Here is a 27,365-nt window from a genome sequence, read left to right on the forward strand (position 1 = left end):
AACGTGTTTTGCAGTGTTGTGATTATAAATGTTACGTTTTGTGTTCAAAGTTGCAGACGTAAATACAAACTGTGTGTTTACGGAAAACGTAGTATTATAATCGATGCGCCGCGCCGCAGTTCGCTATTCAATAAATAATAAGAAAATGATAGGTAATGAGAAAACTGTTAATATAATATATACATATACTTGTGTATCTGTATTTTATACAAAAATTGTTCTTGATGTTTTAAATGTTTTAATTGAAACGGCAACCAAACAGTATCTACAATTATTATTATATCTATTAATCGCAATTGTATTTAATTGATTATTTTTTTTAACTAATTTCGAGCAAGTATTTCATTTTTTGCATTTAAGTTGAAATTAAAGCATAAACCACATTTTAACAAACAAATAAATAGTATGTATTTTACTTAATTTGTGGTACTTGCGTTATAATCCGTATTTTTGGACATTTTAAAATTGTATTTTTTTCATAATTCATACTATATTCGTTAAATTAAAACATTGATCGACAAATACATATTAAATATGTATGATTAAATATTCTTCCCTGCAACTGAAAAAATATAAAGTTTTTTTATTTTAGAATGATGAAAATTGTTTGTATCAATGAAAAAAATTTATAATACGTTACTTTAGATGTTTTATTTTGATCTATGTTGTACTATTTACGTGTTTAACTCAAGAGAAACATAATCAAAAGTTGAAATTAAACCTGAAGTTAAGTGTTTTCAATTATAGCTTTTTATTAAATTAAAATATATTTCTTTCAAAAAAAATTTGTAGTATTAAGTAAGCCATTTTTTAAATATTTTAAATATATGTGCAAACTTCAGTTTTATAGATAATATAGGTACTATAAATATATAAGGTATAAATTATAATTCTGATGAGCTTATAAATAATTTCTCATTTTGATTAAACTTTGTGAGTATTGCAGTATATGACAAATATTTAATAAGCATTTAGGTATTCGTTAAATATAGTTTTACTGAAACAAAACTTACAATTTCTTATTTTATTAATAAATCAATGCATGCAATGCACTTGTATCTACATATTTAAATATTATATCAAATTATAGTAAAAATATAGTTGAGGATATACAAAGTGACTCAGTTTTAGATACTGTTTTGGAAGTTCGTACTGCATTTGTCTAAAATATAATGTTTTATTTTAGTTAATTGAATAAAACATATTTATCTCATATTATACTTCAATAATATACTTAACATATTACATTTTCTCTAAATTCGATAGTATCAAAGTAGTCAAAGAAGAACTATAATATATATATATGTACCTATGACGTATGTATAGAACATGGATTCTTATTTTTATTAATTATTAAGATGAATATTTCGTTTTAAGCAGAGTTTACCTTTCATATTCAGATAAATTAGTTCACAGCACATGAATTACTTTACCAAAAACAACATTATTTTGTTTTGTTTTTTATATTAAATGGAATGTACGTATAATTTTTTTTTTTCATAGAAATACACTTGAGCCTGACTAAATTTAAAAGAACCATTAAAAATAAAAATATAGTATAATACTCTCTAAACGTAATCTACTATTGTCAAATATTTATATTTTCAAGCCTATTCAGTTTGTTTTTTTATAGTATCTAAATTTGCTGATAATATTAAACCTGTAAAAATAAGTATTCAGTGACCCAGAAAGGGTGACCGTCACCGAGTCACAATCTAAGCTTTTAACTTTGATGTTTGATACCTATGATACAGCTATACACTTCGGGAGAACAATAAAATATAAGATTATTATATTAAATCTATAGCCAAACTATTTCCAATGCGTTTAAATAACACGATAACACGCTAATGAAAATAGGTGGAAAAGCGTCATATGAAACAGTGTTTCCTATAAAAGCAAATAAATTGGTTAAATTGTCATATGAAATACAATAGAAATACCGTTTATAACGACACCTGTTGTATTGATACATCGGGTATAATGAATTTTGATTGAAAAAGGCAACTCCTACATTGTATAATGTATATACTAATTAAAATCGATTATTATGACGTATATGATGATTTTATAATGACTATACGAATATTATGACGGTTATTTTTGATTATATTGGGAAAATATTTTATCTATAATGACTACGATTTACTTTGATAACTTTATCGAACGCACTATTACAACCGTCCATGGGGTCTGAACCCCTTCCTCCAGACGTTTATATTATAATGTTATACAATTTAAATATACTTATATAATTGTTTGAACGCTTTTTTTAATACACAATACCTTTGAAATGCATATTATTTTTCAAGAAAAAAAATGTTGAATATCCACTACTTTGTGTATAGTTATTTGCTGCTGGATATAATATAATAAATAATAATAATATATCGAGTAGATAGAATAAATTAGATATACATATTATACTGTATAATACTGAAAGGTAGGTATATAACTGTTTCAACGTTCATATCTTTCGTAATTTGTATTCCGATCGACGTCTCCACCGGATTACAATACAACAGACCATTGACACTTATATACACTTACATACAGTAGTTATAGCCTCGAGATGAGTATTTACAATTACGCTTAAACCGAGTGATGGTAAATCAATTTATTGAACTTAATTTACTGAAAAAGCAGATGATTGTGTCGAAGCCATTTTACACTTTTTGCTAGTCGAATTCCATTTTGTTAAGTCAATAAAATTTAAATTCCTTATAATAATGTTACAAGTCTTGTAATTGAATTGACTGAAATTCAGAATGTATAAATAATACGATTAAAAATAAACAAAAATGGTAATATAATTATTTGTAAGTAAAATAGTATTAGGTAATAAATACAAATCTTGCATACTAACAAATGATTGACCAAAGACTTCAAATGCAAAATTATCTTTTTCGTATGACGATGTTTTGATTGATTATTATAATAATTTTCACGGTGAAAAGAAAATACGTAACCCTTGTCTGCCGATATGCCCAGCTACCTTATTCTACTAATTTTACTATTCAACACAAAAAAGCATCTCTTCAGCAAAAAACTGACGAAGGTACTAACGAATATATTAGTGTTACAATACATACGCATAATTGCGATATAAAATTATCTTAAACACATATCATTATTATTCAATTTTAGTCAAACACGTCATACTCATTATAATAATTGTAAGCGAGGTCCCTGGAAAATCGTTGATCGGGGTAACTACGTTCCAAAAAGTGAATATGTCTACCGAAGTGGACTGTATGTGTATAATTAAATAAATTTAATATATATGTATATAAATATATGATATGAACACAAAGAGATTTATTGAAATATAACAAACCCAATGTAAGTTATCAAGTACACCAAAATATAATTGTACGAAATTATAATACAATATTACTTTATTAGAATATAAAAAAACTATACCAATAAAAATAACAATAAACAAAATTATAATAAACAGAGCTCTTACCGCGTACTGCGCCTGCACTGCAACAGCTGATAATAGAATTTATTCGACAAACACCAACAAACACGGTGACTAGCGGTCAGACGGTCGCGGCGGCCATTATATAAAGGGACCATCGCGGATAGATCAACAGGGAGGAGGGGGTGTCGCGTCTAGAATATTTGGGTGCTGTCGGTGACACGGGCGCATTTATCGAATGATCGAGAATATCTTCGATCATTCCAGAGCTGCTGTATCCAACAATAATTAATATGCCTTTCGCTATCGTTTGCGCTCTAAACTCAGTGATGGATGCGGTAATTCGTCAAAAGAAGTAAGTATACACTTACCATATATGTTAGTGTATAGCATTTTATCAGTACGACAGGCACACACAAAACGTGTTAAGTAAAAAAAAAATACAATACTTCCTACACGCTTAAATTATATACGCACGAGGTAATGTCGGTGTAAACGAATTGCACAAAAACGCGCGAGCGAGGTACACAGAGCTGCAGGTACGTAGGTATATCGTTTTAGTGTTGATTGATTGCGACCTTTTACCACTACCGTAAACAATATGACATTGAAACGTTTATTTAGCTGCGCCTTTTCATAACATAAAGACAGCGTCGGAAAAGTGGTGTACCTACACACATGAAAAATGCCCTCGACTGCCGGGCGCATACGTCATGGCAAGATATTGTATAACATTTTACAGTAAGTATTATAATAATTTGTATGGGAAACGTTTTGCAGCACACGACGTGTGTATTATTGTCACCGTTATCATTATACGTAAACCTGACATTTACACCCAAATTATGTCCCCGTGCAATGTAATACTATTGGATTTGTGTACAAAACAGTAAGGCGTACGCCCGTGTGTATTATTTCAAAGTTATGTGATTATCTCACATTTTAAATTATGATACTATATAGCCGAACACGTAAAAGCGGTTTTATCCCTCTGAAAGTTAATATCTGACAAATAAATTATACCCGAAAAACCGTTTGTAAACACATTCGCATCATATACGTGATGCAATAAAACGTAGGAGGAGTCGGTATATTATATGCGATTTATAGCGGCAATTTAGCCGTTTTTAAATATACAACTGCATAATATATAATAGTATAGTGTTATCAAATATTTAAAAACGCAATATTAAAAAATAGATAAATAAAAATGTGAAACGCGAGAAAATAGCGAGCTACTGTTATTATACGAGAGGTACTGAGTTGAATCTTGATTATTATTTTTTTTCACAGTATTTAAACCACGAACCCAGAATTGGATTTTTATACTAAATTGACTCTTAATACACCGAGAAAGATCTAAACTTAGATAATTAAGACTGAGTACTTAAAGTCTTTTTTTTTTACTATACGCACTTATAGCTAAAAAAAAAACCGTATAATAATATGCAATCACCACTGAATAGCTTCATCCATCGAGAAATTCTCAATCATATTTAAAACTACTGATAAAATATTCTTATTGTATTTCAGAGTAATGAATCTTTAAAAAAAAAATAAAAAGTGTACATGCTCTGACTACCACTGATGTGAGTTCTGAACTAGTCAAGATTTTGTATAAGAATACTATAAAAAGTACAATGTTACTATAGATAAATAAGTATATTGAATTTAATCGTTAATCTAACTGCCCGAAAAGTTCTAGAAAATAAACTGATCGTCCATAAAATGTATAATTACTATTGTAAACATAATTTATTGAACATATTAAGCTTAATTTGGGATTCAAAACATTTTAACAATGGTAATTAATTTAAACGACTATTGCCAAAGTGTATTATACTATAGACCTTTTAAATTGGTTGAAATAATATGTCAAAGCAAAGATTAAAATGTTAATAACAATACAATTCATCAATTGATGATTCAATAATTAATTAATTGATTTTATACATATTTTGTTCATAAAATGTAAAATTTATGCCTCAAACTATCCACATTATATTATGATACATTAAACTAAACTGGAATATTGTAAAATCACTAAAAGTGTTATAACTTTATAAGTATAAATTTATTATTTTTCATTTAAACATGACATATTTCAAAATTCTTTTATCTAGGTATCCATATAAAAAAAAAAAACATTACGTTTTCGTGTTAACAAGTAATTAATAAATATTATAAAAACTAAAATTAAATTTACTAAAATTTCAAAATAAAAGTATTTTACAATTTAACTCAACAATTTAGACTACTTGTAGGTTAAAAAATGGCCTTAGGTATTTAATATGTTTATGACATGATTTTAAGTAATTAAACGTAAGCATATTCTATAATTTGAAAAATTACACTATTATGTAAATTATTTTACTAAAATGATATATTATCAAACAATCTACTAAAAATTTTTAAAAATATTAGGAGGGTACAAAAAGGTAGAAATATATTTATTTTTTGGTACCTTTGTGTATACAAATAATATTGTAACAATAATGAAAATAATAATTGTAATTTTTAATGGTTATCGTAATCAATATAAATTTATTGAAAGAGTGCTTAAAACTAAACTATTAAATATTCTCGATAAACACTATGTTTATAATAATAAAAAAATATATAATATATTCATTGTAAAATTATATTAGTTTAATTGAATATATTATATGACTTTACATAGAATTTAAAGTGGTCAACATGTATTCAAATAATCAAATATAAACTTAAACTTTAATTAAGTTGTTTACTACGTTAAATAGTCAACTTTATAATATTGAAGTTAAATAAATAAATAAAATAGTTTGTTTTATAAAACTAAAATTCTCTTTATTTATTCTTATATAGGTAAGTGTAAATCTTATTCATATAAAATAAAATACATTTATAAAACAAATTATTAAAAGTTGACTATTTAACGTAGTAAACAACTTAATTAAAGTTGATAAATAAATGTATTTTATTTTATATGAATAAGATTTACACTTACCTATATAAGAATAAATAATGAGAATTTTAGTTTTATAAAACGAACTATTTTATTTATTTATTTAACTTCAATGTTATAAAGTTAGTGGCTTGTCATAAAAGCAAAAATACAAAAAGATTCTGATATTGAATTGCATTACATTCGATATTACTTGAAGTTTTATTTTTATTTATTAACTCGACTATGGTACAAAATAAAATGACAAAAAAAATTGTCATCTTCGAATGATCATAAAGTAGACACTGGAGTATGTGTATTTTTATTTTTACACACCTGATATTATTTAATGATGAGTGTAACAAATAACAACACTAAATTTTGAACTACAATACTAAGCGCCTTATTCTCTTTTTTTCCATCTCTGCGATAACAACTAGTTCACAGAATCGGAGACAGAAAATATTTTAGAAAATAATTCATAGTACGACTTAGGTAATAAGGTTTGATTTTCTTTTCTAATTAGTTTTCAATTGTTTCTAATTTTTAGTTCATTATCTAAGCTAAAATAATATTTATCTTATGTACGTATAGGAATAGGTACGTACTATAGTATTTATTCAATTTCTTTAAACAATTTTGAAAAAATTTTAATGATAAGACTTTTTTTTTTTTAACAATCATATACCTATCTTTTATATTTATAAGATTAAACATTTTGACAGTCTCCGCTGTCAGCAGTATCTAAAAATCAAATTTAATACTTTAAATATTATGAAACAAATGAGTCAAAATCATACTTTAAAGAAATATATTTACAAAATATATTATAAAATTATAACGATGTAGGTTGAAATTAATTAAAGAATCTAGAATATCTTATTATTTATAGTTTTTTTTTTTTTTAATATACTTTTTATAATACAATTTTATGAAATACTGAATATTACCTATATAATATAAATCAATATATTATTTTGGTTTTTCTATAATATTATTTAATGAAACTACAGTTGGTGCCTAATATCAAGTAATATATTTTTTTTTTATTGAATGTCTGATTTTGACTATTTTTTCCCCTATTCCAAGGTTAGACAACTATAGAACGCTTTTTTATCTTCTAAACTTAGATGACAATTAATAAAATACTAGTGAATAAAAACACTAATTAATTATGTGCACGCACATTCCACAAGTAATTTATTAATGATAAACTTTTTTGTAATCTTCACTATGATATTAATGAAAATGAAAATTATTTCGTTGTTCAAGAACACATATGTATATATTGTATATACTATTTTAACTTGGTTTAAACAACTACGAGTATACATAATAATAATTATTAAGTACAAGCTAAAACATTGCTTAATGCTTACTATTTATATTATAATGATTATACTACATTATTATACTATTATAGCATATAGGTTGTATAAAAATGTTAATCAATAGGTAAATCAATAAATACCTACTTTACAAATACTTAATTATAATTATTAAACCATAAAATATTTATGACTTTTGAAATGTTTGATAAATAATTAGCATTAAACTATACTTATTTGGCTAAGAAATTATAGAAGTTATTATGAGTGATATATTACAAAACATAAATAATTTACTCGACAGAAAAAATAATATTTTTTCTTGGTAATCATTTACGGTAAATAATCCAAAATATATCTATAAAAAAATGAAATTGAAACATTTGAATTGAATGTACGTTAGTATAATAAAGGTATTATTATTTTTATAATAAAGGTTTTGAATTATTATTATAATAGAATACTTTCATGTCTCATTATTATTTGCTGCTCTATTGTGAAATAAATAGTATTTCTAACGCTTGCTGTTCAGAATCTTAAATGAATCACTGATATAAAAAAGTATCGAAAACACTTCAATAACCATTGAATACGGTTTCAATAATGTTTAAATTTCATAAATAAAATATATTATTATTTCACCTCATATTGTGAGGATAGTTTACTTTTCTTTATATCAATCTATAATACAATATACTATGATAATTTGGTGTTTCTAAAAAAGTTCTTTATCCATAAAGGATACGACATAATAGCATAATTTATAAATATGTTTAAAGAAGGACAATATCACTGGAGGATCCACTAATTCAAATTATAAGGGATTTAACGCGCTAGCATTTGAATTGCTCAACAAAAAAAATCTATAATTTTTGTATACAAAAAATCTAGTTTTTTCCCTTATTAAACCAAATAAAAGTTCATAATTTAATAATATTTATTATTTATTATCTAATTTGATTTAATCATATATGTATATTATATAATGTATATAACTCCCATTACCACCACAAGCATACTTTAAAGGTGTTGGTAATTTTTGTTACTTATTATTATTATTATTTTTTTTAATACTTTGTACCTATGTAACATTTTAAGTCACGTATATAACACAACTATATTATATACCTGATTATAATAATAAGTAGGTACCTGCGCTGTAAATTTGCTAAAACTATAAACTATTATATTATAAAGGTGGGTAAAGTTAAATACGCACGGGTGTACCGAATATGCGGTTAGATATTATGTGGTATAGTTTTGCTCCCACCCGCCTATGTTCACTCATTCCAGTCCCAACTGCGAATAACTTTATTAATTCCATGTTTATAATATATTCTCAAAGACAAACAATGCATAATGTTATGCATACGCACATGAATCTATGAGTTATGAGTTATTTACACACTTCTGTGAAGAACATAAGGTTTTATATGTTTAAGTATATATATTTTGATTATCGTTTAGTCTCTACAAACAACAGTTGCAGCATAACATAAGTCTTAAATCATGTGAAATCAAATGTCGACCAATGACTTGATGAAAAAATATAAAAATATAGATACTATTTCTATAGCAATAGTAACCACTTAACGTAATTATTTCATTTCTAAAACTAAAAGAACGTCACATGACATGAAATACGTCATAGTTTGGTGATATATAACTGCTAAATTCACAAAAACTGAAAATGTTGTTTAATTTAAGAAATGGTTTTATGTTAGGTTGTAGATAAGCTTCTAATTTAAAAATAAAATCAACCCAAACCTCCAAAAAAAAAATCAGTATTTACATTAAAACACGTAATTCGTTTGTGCACTGGCATTTTATTTTTATAAAAATACCTATAATATAATCCGCACATTAATAAAATAAACATAACATTAAGTTTTTGAGCAAGTCATCCATTGGTAACACTATAGACTATTATTGAATTTGATTTTCAATCTCTAAAATGCAATAAAGTCACAATTAAAATTTAATTTGAGCCTGCTAAAAATCCACCTGTATTCAAATTAATAACCAATAGCTTCAGAAATAGATTAATAGTTTAAAAAACAAACCTCAACATCATAATTCAGTTAGTAACTACTAACTAGTACTCAAAAAGGGGTGCACGTATTTCCGAGAGAAACCTACTTTTGTCACAGTCATTGATTTTACGTTTAAATTTTAAAACACGCACGCTAGTGCGACAAAAAATAGAAACGTTCGTCACTGAACACGCGAATGCGTGTTGGCTCATAATAATAGTAAGCGTGAAAAATAAACGCCCGCCCACCATATAGAGTCAACGGTGACGCATTAAAAAAAAAAAAAAAAAATTTGCCTAAATACTATTTAGTAACGTATAAAATATGTATTATGAATATTTTATGGAAATACAAAAACAATAATAATAAATTAAATGGTAACCCCGCGGGGAAGAGGGCGAATATTGTTATGACGATATATTCCCGTCTAAAATCGCACAGCGCCGCTGGAATTTTCCACATTTCCATAATCCCCTCGGAAACACATACAGAACGAAGCCACGCCACTAGCCGTTTTTGTGTATTATATACCCATACATAACTCTAACCGAAGGTATACATTTTTGTTTTCTGCGTCACAGCCGAAACCGCATAGTTGCCTTTCGCCCGACGTTTATTTTTTTCGTTTGCCGAGTCAAAAGTAAATCGTTTATAATATCATCTTCCGCCTCCGGCCGCGAAAATAATTATTGTATAATTAAAACTCGTACGCGTTACAGACGAGCTTTGTACTGTATTTTTTTTTTTCACTAAATATCGTGAGTCTTTGGAATGGAGGTATTGCATTGATCTTTTTCACTCTGCGATTTCCTACGCCGCATACCTCAGGTAGACATTTATTATAGTGTCTCGGAATTGTATATATGTGTGTGTGTTGAACCTAAATCGAATAATAATGGCATTGCATTCTTGTAGTGTAGGTATATTTTATTCAGCCGGTGTGTTTTTGCTTAAATTACAATTGCTGTTGTTTATATACTCTGAGCAACGGTAAAATTTATAGACGAAATAATAGATTTTATAATATATTAATGTAAAACATGTATATAGAGATGGTGCGTCCTCGACATCGAAAGCCGTAGACAACAATCAATGTCGGTGTGTGTTGCATGTGTTGTACACGATAATAACATGTTATAGTGTTCACGATTTCCATGAAATGTGTACGGTTTTCTCAATAATTTTGATATTTTATTTTTTCCACCCGTTTTACCATCATTATTTACTAGTTTGTTCACTGCACCAGTGATCAGGGATGACCAAACTTTTCAAACTAGTGAGCTGCATTTAAAATTTTAAGTCCCTGGTGACCGACATCCAGATTGATAAGAAAAAAAAAGGTCTACAAAGAATAATTATTTTTTGTTTTCATAATACCTAATAACAATTTAAATATTGATATAATAAAATAGTATACACGAGAATAAGTGAAAAAAAAATTGAATTATCCGATTGTTTATTACGCGATCGACCGATAATGGTGAAATTGATTCTTTTAACGATCGACCTATGTTCCTATAGATATATCGTCCGTTTGGCTACCCCTGAACTAGATCTAAATCGACTATGATGTATCGCGTGTTATTTTCACAAACGCTCAATTATTCAATCATTAGATAGGTACCTAGACGCCTATTTTTTTCCCTTAAGGTATAAGTTTTCATGTGACATTATACGATACAAACGTCGTACCTAACTCAATAAATAAAGCGTAATATATATATATATAGGATATGACCTTATTTATTATTATAATATTCTGTTTGTTAGGCCTACGGGCGATGGTTTAAATTTCGAAATAAAAACGAAAAATCAAAACAGCTCTCGAACCCGCGGTATCTCGCTCTCGGTTACGGTTATCAAACGCGTCCGCGAGTATCATAACACGGCGTAGTAGGTACTCGCGGCTCCGCGGGTCGATGCTGTGCGTGTTTGTGGGTGCGCGCGCGGAAATCGATCGAAATAGGACAATATTTATTCCACTGTCTCGACACGTACCTTCATCTAGCGACCTAGAGTACAATAAACAACACCGGGGATAATATTGCGATTACTGGATTAATATTTAACATACTTCCGTGTACTACGAATAAACATATGTATTGCAAATAATATCGTATTTTGTAGTAATCGTTGACACCGCACCGCGTACGCCGAGCACCCGCCTCAAAATGTGCAGCTGAACACAATATTATTGTGTACACACTGTGTTATTGTTTTTACTCGTATATCGGTAATATGGTCGTTTGTATCACGATAGGTATTAATTATCCCTTTGTATGTAATATATTATTATTATTGTTATGTCGATATGAGAGTATGGGATTAGAGTCGTGGGTGGTGGTCGGACGTTACAGGTATTATTGTTATTAATCGTTGACTTAGACTGTTGTAGTTCAAATATCCGGAAAAACGATTAGTACCGCCACGGATTATATTAATTAACACCAACGATTTAATTATTATTATTATTATAGTTGTTGTTGTTGTTGAAATTATTTTGTAAGACGCGAGTCCATAATATAATAGATTTGGTTTGCGATCCCCCTTCAACACATACACACACACACACACACACACACACACACACACACACACCAAGCAAATATATTGCTGGGAATGCCACAGTCCTTTATAGAAACCACTTAAAAATAGCCATCATGTACGCCAAGCAAAAGATAATATTTGTGAAAGACGACCATCTCGACTTATTCATATTGAGCTTGCTACAATAACATAGATGCTTTGACAACTACGCTGACTCACTTTAATTCAGAAAAAATATGTACTATGCCACACCTTTTCTACTACCAAATTTACCCAAGTGTGCACTAATAACATTCATAATATTTTTTTAAAAATATGAGTGTAGTAGAAACTTTAAAATATATATAAAAAAATACTACAGAATGAAGAACTGATATTTAAAATAAAAAATTATATATTCAAGTGGTAAAATTGATCAATAAAATAAAGAAAAAATAACTATTTAGAATTTGGAAAACTTTTTTCATAAAAATTTAATTCTATTATATATTATTTACTACTAGGTACCTACTATGCTTATAACGACATAAAGTTAAATTCATAAATTTAAAAAATAACTGAACAACACGAGAAGGAAAATGCTGTTCTTATTGAAACAGTTAAACCAAGTCAATATACTTATAAGAGTAAGTCAATTGTTATGTTTTTTTTTTGTTTTTTTACTAGGATTCAATTGTTAGAGTAATTTTTTTAATGGCAGTCAATTAGTATGTTTTATTTTTTAAATTAGAAAATCAATTTGGATGCTGGTGTGCAACTCTACTCAATAATATCTCTCCGATAATACATTTACTTGTTTCCCTATTATATACTGATGGAGTTGTCGGTGCAACAAAAAAAGTGATTGCATATTAATTAAATAATATACATACAGCATATAGCCATATAGATATATAAATATTCAACATTGTATACATATATATTTCAATTATTATAATGTATTGATATTTTACATGACAAGCTATTTTGGTATAAATAAATGTATAACAATAATATTGAAAGTACAATTTTTCTATGATATATCATACAAACAAGTTTTAAAAATTAGTTTTGTGAAATAATTACCATAACAACCAATATCAAAGTTCTTTTATACGTTTTAGGATGGATATAAAGAGACTTGAGATATCAGATGAAAAGAGCGCATTCCAAACAACAACAAAAAAAAAAAAATCAGATAAAAGAATAAACGAAAACGCAAAAAGAATCATGACAAGAAATCAAAGAAATGAAAATAATAGAAAGAACAAACAAAAGAGCCTGCATATTTAGATATCGGTTGTATGACAGAAAAACGTCAATATGTAATGCCTCGTCTTTTAAAAATAAAAAGGCGAGATTTGCAAACACTTTCTAATGCCAGAGATGATTAGCATGATGTGTTTTCAAAATAATCGACACATTTATTATATATGATGAATAACTAACATTTTAGACTAAATATCAGAGATTATAATAATTTATTTTCACTCGCCGGGGAATTGGTGATCAAAGCGGTTAGAAGCTTAAGCCTCATAGTAAAATCAAAAGATAAAAAAAACATGTTAATATCTGTAACGTATGAAAACAAAACACAGTGAAATTTAATTACATACACAATCAAAATTTATTTTATGCTTTCACCAAAACTATTGGACCTTTTGGCGATATATTTTGATTGACAAATTAAATCCTATTATATTAAATATTTAATATATATATATATAAAATATATATATATTACAATTATTTAATCTATAACAACCATAACATGATTAATCTATTTTTTTTCCAAAATATATTTTTAAAGTATTTCTTTTAGATAATTATGAATTAAAACGGTTGAATTTTAGCTTCCTAGTGAATATATGATATTACCAATATCAACTATCAAATTATATATTTAAAGTAACTTCTTCAAATGATATAGGTATTTAAATTTCAATATAACTGTAGCAAAATCGCTATCAAAACTCTGTATTGTATAATTTTCCGGGTTGTAAGAAATACAGAGACGTCTAACCTTTAAACAAAACCTGCGATGCTATCATAACGAGTAACAAAAAAAAAATCCATATTTTTTTTTACGTCAGAAAGCATAGCACCACAACAGATAAGAGTGATGGACGCGTACAGTTCAGAATTAAAGTAATTCGACCGAAATAAATTAAATGTAATCCCAGATGTTATTATTCTTTCCGAGATGATATCCTTATATAAATTATTTTATATTTTATAAAATAATACTTCTCTAAATGAGGAAATAATTTATTAATAATTAAACGTCGTACTAATACAGCTTTCAACAGCGTAAGACGATAAATTTGTAATGCTAAAGACAAATAATACTCTGAAATTTCAAATCTTTAATAGTGTTATTTTATTATCCATGTTTTATTAATAACTACTTTATGCATATATTATATTGTGTATTATCCGATTTTAACCATTTATAGTTATAAAATAAATGTTATATACATCATAATATCATATATATCCTATATTAATTATATAAAATATAAGATCAATGAAAATTGAATATATATATTACTTATAATATAATTACCACATTTATAATACTTTAATCGGTGAACCGACAATATCAACAATATGAACAAACAGTATACTTTACTCGTTAATGGGTATAAGCATAATTGTAACGATAAAACAATAAAAACAACACATTTATACTTCAATTTGGACTTTTTATCTAAAATTTTTATCGTAATATGCACTGTGAAATTTAATAACGAGATAAGTCTGAAAGTGTGCGTGAGCTTTCGACCGTACACGAGTGTGTTTATTACCTAACCATTTCTAATGGTACTATACTAATTGACCAATCAAAATGATCGTTATGTCTGAAAACTCAGAGAGAAAACTATAGCGTAATATTACACGAAGGGTTTAAACATATTTCCGTTATTAAATAAAATGTACGCTATTAATAATTGTGCGTAGAATATTTGTTATCAACTATTACAAATGAATTACGTAAGATGATATTAACATTGGTACCTATGGTAAAAAGTTTCCTGTTCGTGTTTTCGTGACATTAATTTCTATGTTAATCGCTAATAATTTTAAGTGTAATAATAATGATACGACACTATGGTATTGGTTTAATTTTAGTAGAAATATTTAGCTTAATACCATTATACTATGTTCACTCGTTTAGAAAATGTACCAAGTTATTCACCACAACGCCACAATAGCAGATGGGCATGTCGTAGGGTCGTACGTTTATGCAAATATACTTTGTAAAGCTATCAGCTATTCAAATATCCAATATATTAATTTAGTAGTATTAGTACTTCATGATAATATATAGATTGGAATAGTTCACCCAAATTTAAATTCAGCTACAAGTATAGTAAAGTACATAACCTATTTTAGTACGAATGAATTATTTGGTACTTTGAATATTATTTTTTATACAAAAAAAAAATATATAAGTATAGATATTAAAATAATTGAATAGTCAATTTATAAATTTCATATGGTCTCAACTCTTAAAACGAGATTAAGTTATTTAATCATGATATTTTTTAGGCCTTTAAAGTCCAAATTATTGACGAAATTCTTTAAAAATACTAAAAATAACAAATTATTTTATTATTAAAAAATGTTATTTTTGCGTTTCGTATAAAACATTTTAATTACAAAAAAAAATATAAGATTTGAAATTAAGCGACTGCTAGTATAAAGTTAGACGTACTATTGGTATTCACTACTACTCATCGCTTGATGCATTTTTTTTTAAATTAATAAAAAGATTTATTCATTCATAATATTACATTTCATTACTCTCCCCTCCCCTCTTTGTCTTGTTAAATTTAGTCAAATATTATGTACAAACACTACTTCGTACGGACTAAAGACACACAAATGTAGATTCTATAACAACTGTTCATAATGTTATTGTAAGTATAATGTTACTAGATTATAAAAAACCGACTGCGCACTAAAAAAAGCACCGTGTAAAAGAAAAATTAAATTGTCTATGGACGAAATAGTGTTAAATAAATAACCCTTACAGAATAAAAACAGATGCATTACAACAAGTGTACGTAAATAATGTTTTCATTTAATGACCACAGTTTTACAAAAACAATCTTTTCAAACATCGCAAGAGAGTGTCGACTATATTAATGTAAAGTGACACAATTGTTTTTTAAAGATAACATCATCAAGATTAAACGGTTATGTTTTGTTTGCCGAAATTTCCCGTTAAAAATGCCATAGGTATTTGGATTATTTTTTTTAAATTTAATATCTAATTATTTTATTTGTATTTCTTTTGATACGATTATTATAGTACTTACGTTCGTATAATGATATGAATTCTCGCAATCGATACACAACGTACTGTTTTAACTTTGAATATAACATACTAAACCGATGAAAATATAGGTTAGTGGTAACTAACTGTATTGGCAGCTTAAATATTATTTATTAATCTAAATACTTCTAAAATTGCATTAATAATTATGGATAGTTATTATAAAATATAATAATATACTCAATGGTGAACATTTTCTAACCCGTATGAATTACAGTAAAATAACTGAAATTGTTAATTTTCGCTTAAATATCCAAATTCATCGATATTTTAGCTCAAAATTAAAATGTCTACGGACAAGATAATCGTGAATGTGTATTTTCAATAATATTTTGAATCACTATATTAATGTAAAATACATTACGAATCTAGTATTTAACCTATTTGACCGAGTATAAAATTTGTTATCAACGTTGAAAGAAAAAAAAAAGAAACATTCAAACGCATACAATAAAATAGCTTCAAGGTCTAAAAATACTTTGAAAATGTCATTGCGTATAAAAAAATATAGCTAAAGCAATGGTGAAATGTTACAAGTTTCTACAGTTAATATTTTTCTAATAATAGCAAAATAACAAAGTCGTTATTGTACCTTTGAATATCCAATATTATCAAAAATATTGCCTTCCTATAATCTCATAAAAAATGAGTATGAATTGAAAATCGATTTTTAAATGTTGTTAGAGCGTATAACATTTTTCATTAATATTTTTATATGAAAAAAATAAATAAATAAAAAATGAAACATTTTAAAAGTCTTTACTTACGCAACTCAAAAATTTTCGAAATAGTTTAAAAATAGACCACTCACAGAAAATGTTTGTATAAATATTTTATGAAAATTGAAAATGTCAAGTAACAACTATTTGATAAAATCAACTTTATGGTTCATTTTTTTGTATTTTTGTTTTAGTTTTCTCGATTATTAAAAAAATATATATTATATTATTAAGTATTTTTTTTTCAAAATACCAACTAAATTCAATGTTCTAACAGAAAACTCTTTCAAAGTTCGACATCTAAGCATTTTTTTTACTTTAAAAAGTGACTTCAGATCAAAAAAACACAAAAATACACTGTAAAACAATAAAAAGTTTTATCACTTTGTTCAGAATCAAAAATGTGAGTTTCTTAAAATATTAAAAGTATTAAAAAAATATGATAAAAATATACGATATCGTGAAAAAATTGTTGTTTTTTTATTAAAAAACAACGAATATTAGTTTTAAAAAATATTATATTACGCTTTACCATCATTATATTAAGAAAGTGAACGTTTAATGATACTTTAATAGGAAGTGCGTCTATAACATCTAGGTGTCGTAACTGGATGATAATTTTGTATGACGAGTGTTGAATTTGAATGAGGGTTACGATGATGGGTTTCGAGTTACGAACCTAAATCAATACGTTTGTGAATTATATTATACTACACACAAGTGTGCTCGTATAATGCCGACTGCAGTTCGTTTGAAGTAGTCGCGTGTAAAACGGGATCGTGATGACTGATAAGCTCTTAGTACTCTTTATACACATTCGCAGCGAGTCTCAAAGTCTGAAATCTCATATTATTACGTATTTTCATTGTATTCAGCGAAATTCGTCCGGTATTTGACAAAATGCTCTCGTTATTCAGTCGCGACCACCGCTACCAGATCCGAACCATAGTAACCATAGTACCATAATCTATGATAATGTTATGCAGTCGAATTAATATAATAATTATTGTATTAGCATAAAATCTAGCTCGTAGACCAGTGGAATTTGAATTAACGTCTCGGTTTCAATAAATGTTTTTCAACAATATTTGCTTCGAACCGAGTCGAGTCGTGTGCAAAACTTCAAAATGTAATATATTGAATTTAATATTTTTTGTCGAAAATCGCAGATTCCGAACGATTCCGTCTGCGTATAATACACGGTACAGAACACGTACACCATTAAATACCGAACGCCAAATAATAAATTTAGTGTATTATGAAGGGATATGAAATATTATTATCGATCGTCAATAAATTACGTCAATTGATCGCGTTCGGAGGTATTATTTTGAGTATCCGTCAATCGCCACAGATCAATCTATAAATTGTTTAAATAAAATATGCTAGCCTATATTCATATTAGTGTGATAGATTGTGGTTAAATATCGTTTTTGATGGTTATAAATGAAATTCCAAGTATATTAAATTCAGACACTCGATTCGTATAAAATCGATATTAATTTATAATTAAAGTGACAATGATATCATTATTTATGAATAAAACTGAATAATTAATGTTTACATTACGCGCGTAGACAATTGAAAGTTTACAAATATAATGCATTCATATTTTATTTCATTATATTTGCTCATGGAATGATGTATATAGTTTTAATTTACCATACATGCACTATAAAAAAAAAATAGTATACTATACAATTCTGATAATTTAAAACGTTTAGCTCACTAAATAAAATAAAATATCTACTATAGATGTGTATAATTTTATCCACTCGGACACAATTACTCTATGGTCGAGGTATTGTATATGCACCGAAATAATCATATATGATTGAAAAATATTATAATTGTAATAAACAACGCGTTTAAAATACCGTTTTCGAGTACGAGGTCAAATACGTCATGTCGAAGCGAAATCGTGAAGAGAAAAAACACCACACGCGTTTATTTTCACGCACGAAAGAACCGAACCGTTTTTTTTTTTTATTTTATATGATGTGTTTCTGGAAAATACACAAAACTAAAAAAAAAAAAATAAAGAACTCATCGATTTACGCGTCCATACGCGTCTGTGCGTGTAGGCACATATATACTATATACGTTATATTATTATACTTATACAGACGTTTTTGATGCGAGACATCAAAGAGATTGTATCGTCGTTGAAATAAGTTACACGTCACGAGACGAACAAACGAACGAATTATGGAAGAAGACAGGTATTGTAAATCGGTATAAGCATTTGTAACGTATACGTTTCGTATCGTCGTACGCTTATACATTATTATAATATTATTTTAGATAGCGTTTTATACATATATAGGTACTCAATAAACTCTATACATATACTCTGTAAGCTATTTGTACCAGTGTGATTCCAATACTTTTTCCCCATAACCCAAATAGTATTAACTGTATAATATCATGTCGAAAGCCAGTACGTTCAGCGAACAATTCGTAATTCTCGATAACACAAGAGTACGGGTACTTTTAGGTCCGAGAAAAACGAATGTCTCAAAACAAATAAACATTGAACTATATAATATATTATTTACAATAGAAAAAAAAAAAAATACCGGACTATAAACTTGTCTTTTATTTTTTATTTATTTTTTTTTTTGGTTTTTTTAATTATTAATATATTTCCACACGATATATTTTTACCTCGAGAAATATTCAGATTATTTTCGTGTGCTTCTTGATAAATATATTCAAATTTCAAGGCACGTCTTTTTTGAAACACTGTTTTATACGTTGAAAAAAGGTGGACTGCTTAATTCAATGATATTATGTTTATATATATATATATATATATATATAATTTTTAATAAAATAACTAATATAACTTATAAATTATAATTCGTAGAGGGATTTTCTATAACACCGACCAAACGTTTTGCCTTATAATATTGCAATCATATTAAAACAATATTTACTGTAATAATGAAATGTCGACAATCCGAACGTCAAAGAATTTAAATATAAATATTTTAGGTACATGTTTCTGAAATTTGGTTTTATACGAGATATCGTTACTGACGTCTTACTGTTAATATTGTTATAGTAATAAGTTCACGACAGAGAATTTAAATATCACTAATTTTACATTTTATTAAAATATGTTTGTTCTTTGATATTATATATATAGGTATATGTTTTTTTGTTTCAATCCAATATTTCCATTATAAACTTAAATATCTTTAATATGTGTAGTTTCAGTAGCAAAGCCGAAGCGTTGTGTTGTTTGGAAGTATACGTAATGACAAAATACTAAATATCTAATACTGAATCGATATAACATATATTATTATGGTAGACACTTAAGCACTTCAGTGGATAGAATTGCAATAAAGTTTCATAAAATATAAAAATACGTTACTGACTTTAGGTTCAAGAGCTTGTCTTATTTTTATAGTGTAAAAATAAAAAATAAAAAAAATATATATAATAACGTAATATTATGCATATCGACCACAGAAAACGGAGATGAAAATGAGAATTACCTGTACAGCGCATCACGTCAAAATAGTATGTATCCCTGTGCATTATTATAATACATGATATAATATGTATAGTAGTATTATATGACATATTATGTGTGCGACAATCCGAATGAGAGTCTGGAGTTTTTAAAAGGTATTTCGTGTCTTCCACGTTAATAAGCAACAACACTGTTAGTGTTAAAAAAAAAAAAAGGTTTGTACCTAACTAAAATGTGCGGTCACGTCGAACAGCCAATGGCTGTGTTCGGTACCTATACATAGACTCTATGTGATTCGAAAATGAAAAAGGACGTCGCCCATTAAAAAACTGACGCGCGGTGTTCGGAAATATGAAATACACTACAAATTATTATTATTATTATTACAGATTGTCGGTAGTCGATTCACTTTTTGACATAAACTGCACAATCTCCACGTATTGTTCAAATGAACCAAATCAAAAGGTCAAATAAATTGTCATTTTTATTTAAGAATAAACTAGTAAAAAACGTTACGTTTTTTTCGTATTTTAGTACTTATTATGTCATGTACTATCAATTCTTTTACTATAACCAAACGTCCAATAAAAAAAATAAATTAAACAGTGCAGTCACCGTAGCGATCACTCTGTTTAATAGATTTTACTAAAACAAACAGTATTTTTTAAAGTACTACCTGTATAATCTTACGCTGTTAAATTTTAGGGAAAATGAATTATGTGTAACTGCGTGGCTGATACATTAAACCATACTATCTTGCTCAAATAATCAGCACGTCCCAAGTGACTAGACTCACCCCGCGACCGTGTACGAGTTTTTTTTTTTTTTTACTAATCCATACATTTTAAACTCACCGTATATAGTTATTTTTGCCGCTAACGTTCCTCTATAAACGTAGGATTATTTTAAAGAAGCATTAACTTTATCAGCAGATATTCCTCATTTCCTCAGTAAATTACACATAATAATAGTCGAAAATCTCCTGATAATAAATCTAAAGCACCGGCCATTAGCTAACTATATCTGTAAATATCCTTCAAAGTTCAACTAAGTGTTTCCGAACCCTTTTTTTATGCACCATTGTACATTCGTTCTAGATTATAAATACAAAAATATTGAAATATCAAAAACGATCTGTTTTATTATTATTATATTAATTCAGCGTTCAAAAACTTTGACAATTTAAAAAATACATAGACATGAAATAAGAAAAAAAAGAACTATAACTTTATGACATATTTAGGAGTTAAGGATAGTGTTTATGAAAGATTTGGTCGTGATATCTCAAACAGTATTTTCATCCAAGACCTATGGAAAAATATGACATTCATTTAAAAAAAATACAGAGTGATTTACCAAGCAAACTGTTCATCAGCATTTTAGATTTTAAGTGGAGCGATGAACGTGTAATTGAATTTAGAAAGTTTTTTCCATGTATATGTATATGTAGGATAAGTAGTCGAATAAATGATTTGATTTTAAAAATTTTAAAATAGTTTTAAAATAGTTATAATTGGATTTACTTTGTACTTTAAAAAGAAAAAAATTTCAAATTTACCTTACATTTCAAAATACCAGGTAAAAATAGATTAAAGAAAAATAAAGATTAAAGAAAATAAAATTTTCAAAACATTCTGACTCTTTAAGTTATGTATAGACATTTGAAAATTGATTTCTTTTTAGTTTTAATTCCATACATTTTTATAGGATTTCGTAGAAAAATTTTTAAAAGACATAAAAAAGTAATTTATTTTTAAAGAAATTTTATGTTAAAAATGGATAGAAAATACATATTTAAATCATGAATATTGATAATGATTATTTTGTTTTAATTTTAAAATATTATTCATGGGGGGCTTTTATGTATATTATTATATTTTAAACAAATAATGACATTTTCAAATAAAATGCATTCGGTAAAAACGTATTCAGTATACAGTATTACTAATAGAAAAATAAATTACCTTATTAGTAGTATCAAAAAATATAACATACTTAGTGATATACTGTCTCTATTCCGAATCGGATTTTTTATACTATTATTTGTCATCAAATTTAAATTTAATACGTCTATAATAACAGTTAACCATTCGATATTAAATCTACAGCACAGTGGTATCTATTTACCTACCTTTATTAATTAAATAATGAATTTATTCAAAATTTAATATTTTTAAATTTAATATGAACCTACTCAAAGACCATTTTCGTTTTACTAAAGGAGTGCCGAGTGTCTTAAGATCTTAAGACGATACAAACTGTTTTTCAAATGAAAACCTCTCTTTTTTACAATAATTTATTTAATAGGCGATATTTTTTTTTCTCAAAAAATTGTGTGTACCTTATTCAAAATTTGAACGAGTATTTTTTCTATTTTTAAAATACTTATACTATGGACAATACTTCTTAAAAATGGTTCTACAAAAATATAAAATAAATTATATAATAAGTAATAACGAATCTAATAATTATTATACTTAGATCATTTTTACAAATTATAATTAATGTTGATAGATTAACATTATAATTGTTAATTACTAAAAATGTCCATAACTTCCCTGAGTATTATTTAAAATTTAGACTCTAAACCTATTATAAGAACCTACAAATTATATAATCTTTAGTATATACAGTTAAATACTTATTATAATTATTTTTTTTTAATGAATCATCATCAATCACAATTAAACATATAATCAGGTAAGATAATATATATCATTAAAACTATTCTTTAAAATTATACGTTAAATAAATTACAGAAGAAAAGAGGGTTTTGTCATTTGAAAACCAAAAATTTATATCTCCATATGACACTTCTTTAATGGTACAAATCATTTCAAGAATTTATATTTATTTTTATTAAAAACTCTTAAAATAAGATTTTAAATAACTGTATTATTAAAGAAAAAAATGGGATGAACTTGCTTGGTGAATTACAATATATATTTATGTGTACATTTTCGAATAACTACATCGTACATTTTTGTTTAAATAATTTCTGTGAACTTATGACGCAGATACTAAGAATGTGGTATTTAAAATCAAATTACTAAATTAATATTTTAATATTATTATTCTAATTAAATTTGAAGTACAATAATCTAATACTTAACCACTGATATTCTGAGTATATTAAAATTGAATAAATAATACGATACGAAATATAAGAAATTCCATTTACCGTCAAGGAAAAAAAAACATTTTTCTACTGCATTATGCCATACCAATTCAAGATGATTACCTACGATTCTACACCATTGCTAGTACTAAATTTAAATAAATAGATTAACTCAAATGAAAAAACTTTTAAAAAGAATGTTTGTGTATGTTTGCCTTGTAACCTGTTTGCTATTAAATTTGAAAAAAAAAACCTAATCTTCAAATCAAAGATAACAATATTATACAATAGTTGATTACAAGCAGACCTGCTGATATTTATTTTAAATTGGTATTGTTTGTGTGTTATTACTAATAACTTACATATTAGTAAATTATATTCTTTACTACTACTATTTAAGCTTACGCTGAGTTAATTGTTGTTATACGTGTGAGAAAAATTGTCTATTAAGATAAAAAGATATAACAATAGATTTTAATAATGGATCTTAAAATTTTAACGACCAGCTATAATGGCATAGGTTAATAAATTATTAATTTTTACTGTTCTAGCCTATAACCATTGAATATAAAAAATAGTAAAACTAAAGTAAAGCGTTTAATTAAAATGTCCCATTATCGAAAATTACGCAGGAAATGAATTCATCAAAGCTTTAAGTATAAAAACTTTTTTTGGTTATTATTATATAAAGTTTATTTACATTACATGACACTTGCATTTAAAGTTTTTTGAGGTACCTATAAGTTATATGCTATAAAGAGCTTTTAAAAGCAAATTCAACCTTTATAATGCCCAAAGGAGAACTATAGCATTCCAACTTGGGTTTTTACGTGTAATGGTCCTCTTTTTGATCTAAGTGCATGAGAATTTAATTTAAGTACAAGTTCCAACTTAAATAAGTACCTTCAAAAAACTAAAATTAAATTACGTCCTAATTCTTCAGATGTTGTGTAAATATGAGTAAATGTTAATAAACGACTTTAATTTATCGCATCACTATTATTGGTTATTAGATAATACATTGTTGAAATTAATAGCGATAAATTGAATTTTATACTAAACTTAAGTTTTTAATACTTCCATAAACTGTACTTGAGCTATCCTGAACTTTTATATTAATAAATAAACAATTAACTATACTATTAATTAGGTAGGTACTTACTTGATTCACTAATGTAGAATCAATAATTTCTGAATGCTGCTCAATTCCTATAAACAAATAAATAGGTAAAATTAATAATCATTACTATAGGATCTAACTTATATTATAATCTGTTGAACTAGAAATATATTTGGTTAGAAATTTATTCAAAATAGATTATATCTAACCATAAATGTATTTTTTCCTATACAAAAATAGCGAAAATCCAATTTAAATTTTTTTTAAATGTACAAATAAGCAATTGTGACTTTCACTACACTAAGTGAGCTCGTGAAATAGATTAAATCAAGTATTTAATCATCATAAATAAGAACGCGTTTAGAATGTAGCTATTCCTAATTACTCTAAATAGGTGTCGATGCAAAATGTAATTGAGATAAAGTGGTTTTCGGTAATCAAATAACCTTTTAAATAAGACGTCCCTTGTCAGTAGTTTAACGATCTATTGCAGAATGCTATAATACCTAATATATATTTATATATTATGTCATATATAAGTATGACAATCAAAATCGTAAAGATTTAATAACTATTTGAATTTGATTGGTGTTGAATTGTCACGTTGAATTTCCATTACATTTACAAACGTTTTAATAAATTGGTAAGTACCTATTACGGAAGATAATCTATAAACCTAAAAATAAATATATATTAATATTTTATTATTCAGCTACCTAATAGATGAGTACTTAAAATATACAATTTGTTTTAATAGTATTGTTGTTATCGTAAAATTCGTATAAAACCATACGTGTTGTAAAAAATAATGAGTATAAAAATTTTCGAGTAACTGATTTAATTTAAAACGGGGTGTTTATTACTCAATTTTGTATTAAAAATAAATTGTTCAGCAGTCACTGAAAACAACTTAAACATTAAAATATATTATAAAAAAAAAATCTTACGTAAAAGTAAAAACTCAACGGTTTCTTTTTTTCTTTGAAGAAACTTATTAATTTTCAGATGTTTTGTTTGAATATAAAAACAGAAACTCAAGTACAGGTATACACTAGTTTTATACATTAATACTTGGATTTAAATATAAACAAAATGTTTCATTACTTTTTAAGTTATTTTCCTCGTTCTACCGTCTGTTTGCTTTTAATCGCAATCAAATTATAATCGCAATTATAGCTTGTGAATAAAACCACAACTATATTCAAAAATCTTTGTCCCAAGAAACGGTTATTGAATTGATTTTATAATAATTATATTTTACACTAGAATAGTCTGTTTGTAAAATATATAAAAGCAATGTAGATACATACATTTTAATAAATTCTAATTGGTCTATAAGATATCTTAGGGTGAAGTAAATATATACTATATGTTACTGTGTATATGTTTTAACATTTAAAAGTCAAAATATTATGTAGTTAAACAACTAAATCGATGCAATTTTATGATGACTGGAGACTAGAGAGACTTGGGTATACATTTATGATATGTTTTAGATTATTTTTGTTAAAAATATAGTTAATTTACTAAGAAAAATAAAAAGAAGTGATCACGCTTTATTGAATTCTGTAAAACCTTGTTGAATATATTAAGAGTTTCAAATGTATGACATTAAGACACAGATAAGGCAGAGTATAAAACTGAACGTAGTTTTTTATGAATTCATTGAAAATATTAGATAAATACTTAAAAAAACTAACAGAGTTAGTTCAAAACTATCGTACGATTATATCTTTGAAACTATGTGGTTTATATGAAATACCGATTGCCATATTTTTTAATATTTTTTTTAAACTCTGAAAGGAGCGATGAATGTATTGGTTTTATCGTTATGTGTATTTTTTTACAAAAAATATAAAAGAGAATTTTTTATTCCGATTTTTTTTTTTTTATGTACCTCAAAAACGAAAAACCATAGAAACTTTAAATTGTCATCAAATGTTTAAAATGTTGTTTTTTTTAATAAAATAAAATTAGATATTTAAAATATTTTTGAGCATTTTATGGTCAACATTTTTTTTTAACAAATATTGACTAAAAGTTATTTGCTGGGTAAAAATAATTGAAAATTTAATGTAAAACATTTTATAAGTAGTGAATTTCTCGATTAAAAATGTATTAAAAATCTATAGTCACAATATTTTTTATAAGCGTTTTAAGTTAGTATTTTCATAAAAAAAAGCATTAAAATACAAAAAATTGGTAACTTATTTTGTAGTTAGAAATTTATAAAAAAAATTTTGTTTTTATACCTAACATTTTAAATTTTATTAATGATTCTTAATTAGTTTTTCACCTTTATATGAAATAAAAATTCTACCAGTAAACCAAATTATTTTTTATTTCTC

General features: G+C 26.2%; 1 protein-coding gene across 3 annotated transcripts in view; it reads right to left on the reverse strand.

The window, feature by feature from the left end:
• Positions 1 to 27,365, reverse strand: part of LOC114124536 (otoferlin-like) — a 143,120-nt gene that overhangs the window by 88,672 nt on the left and 27,083 nt on the right. For all 3 annotated transcript variants that reach the window (XM_050202433.1, XM_050202432.1, XM_050202431.1), the window contains exon 2: positions 25,060 to 25,106. In XM_050202433.1, the coding sequence (XP_050058390.1) occupies positions 25,060 to 25,106 (47 nt within the window). The remainder of the gene's footprint in view (positions 1 to 25,059; positions 25,107 to 27,365) is intronic.

The sequence above is a fragment of the Aphis gossypii genome, chromosome 3 (assembly GCF_020184175.1).
Source record: "Aphis gossypii isolate Hap1 chromosome 3, ASM2018417v2, whole genome shotgun sequence".
Taxonomy (NCBI): domain Eukaryota; kingdom Metazoa; phylum Arthropoda; class Insecta; order Hemiptera; family Aphididae; genus Aphis; species Aphis gossypii.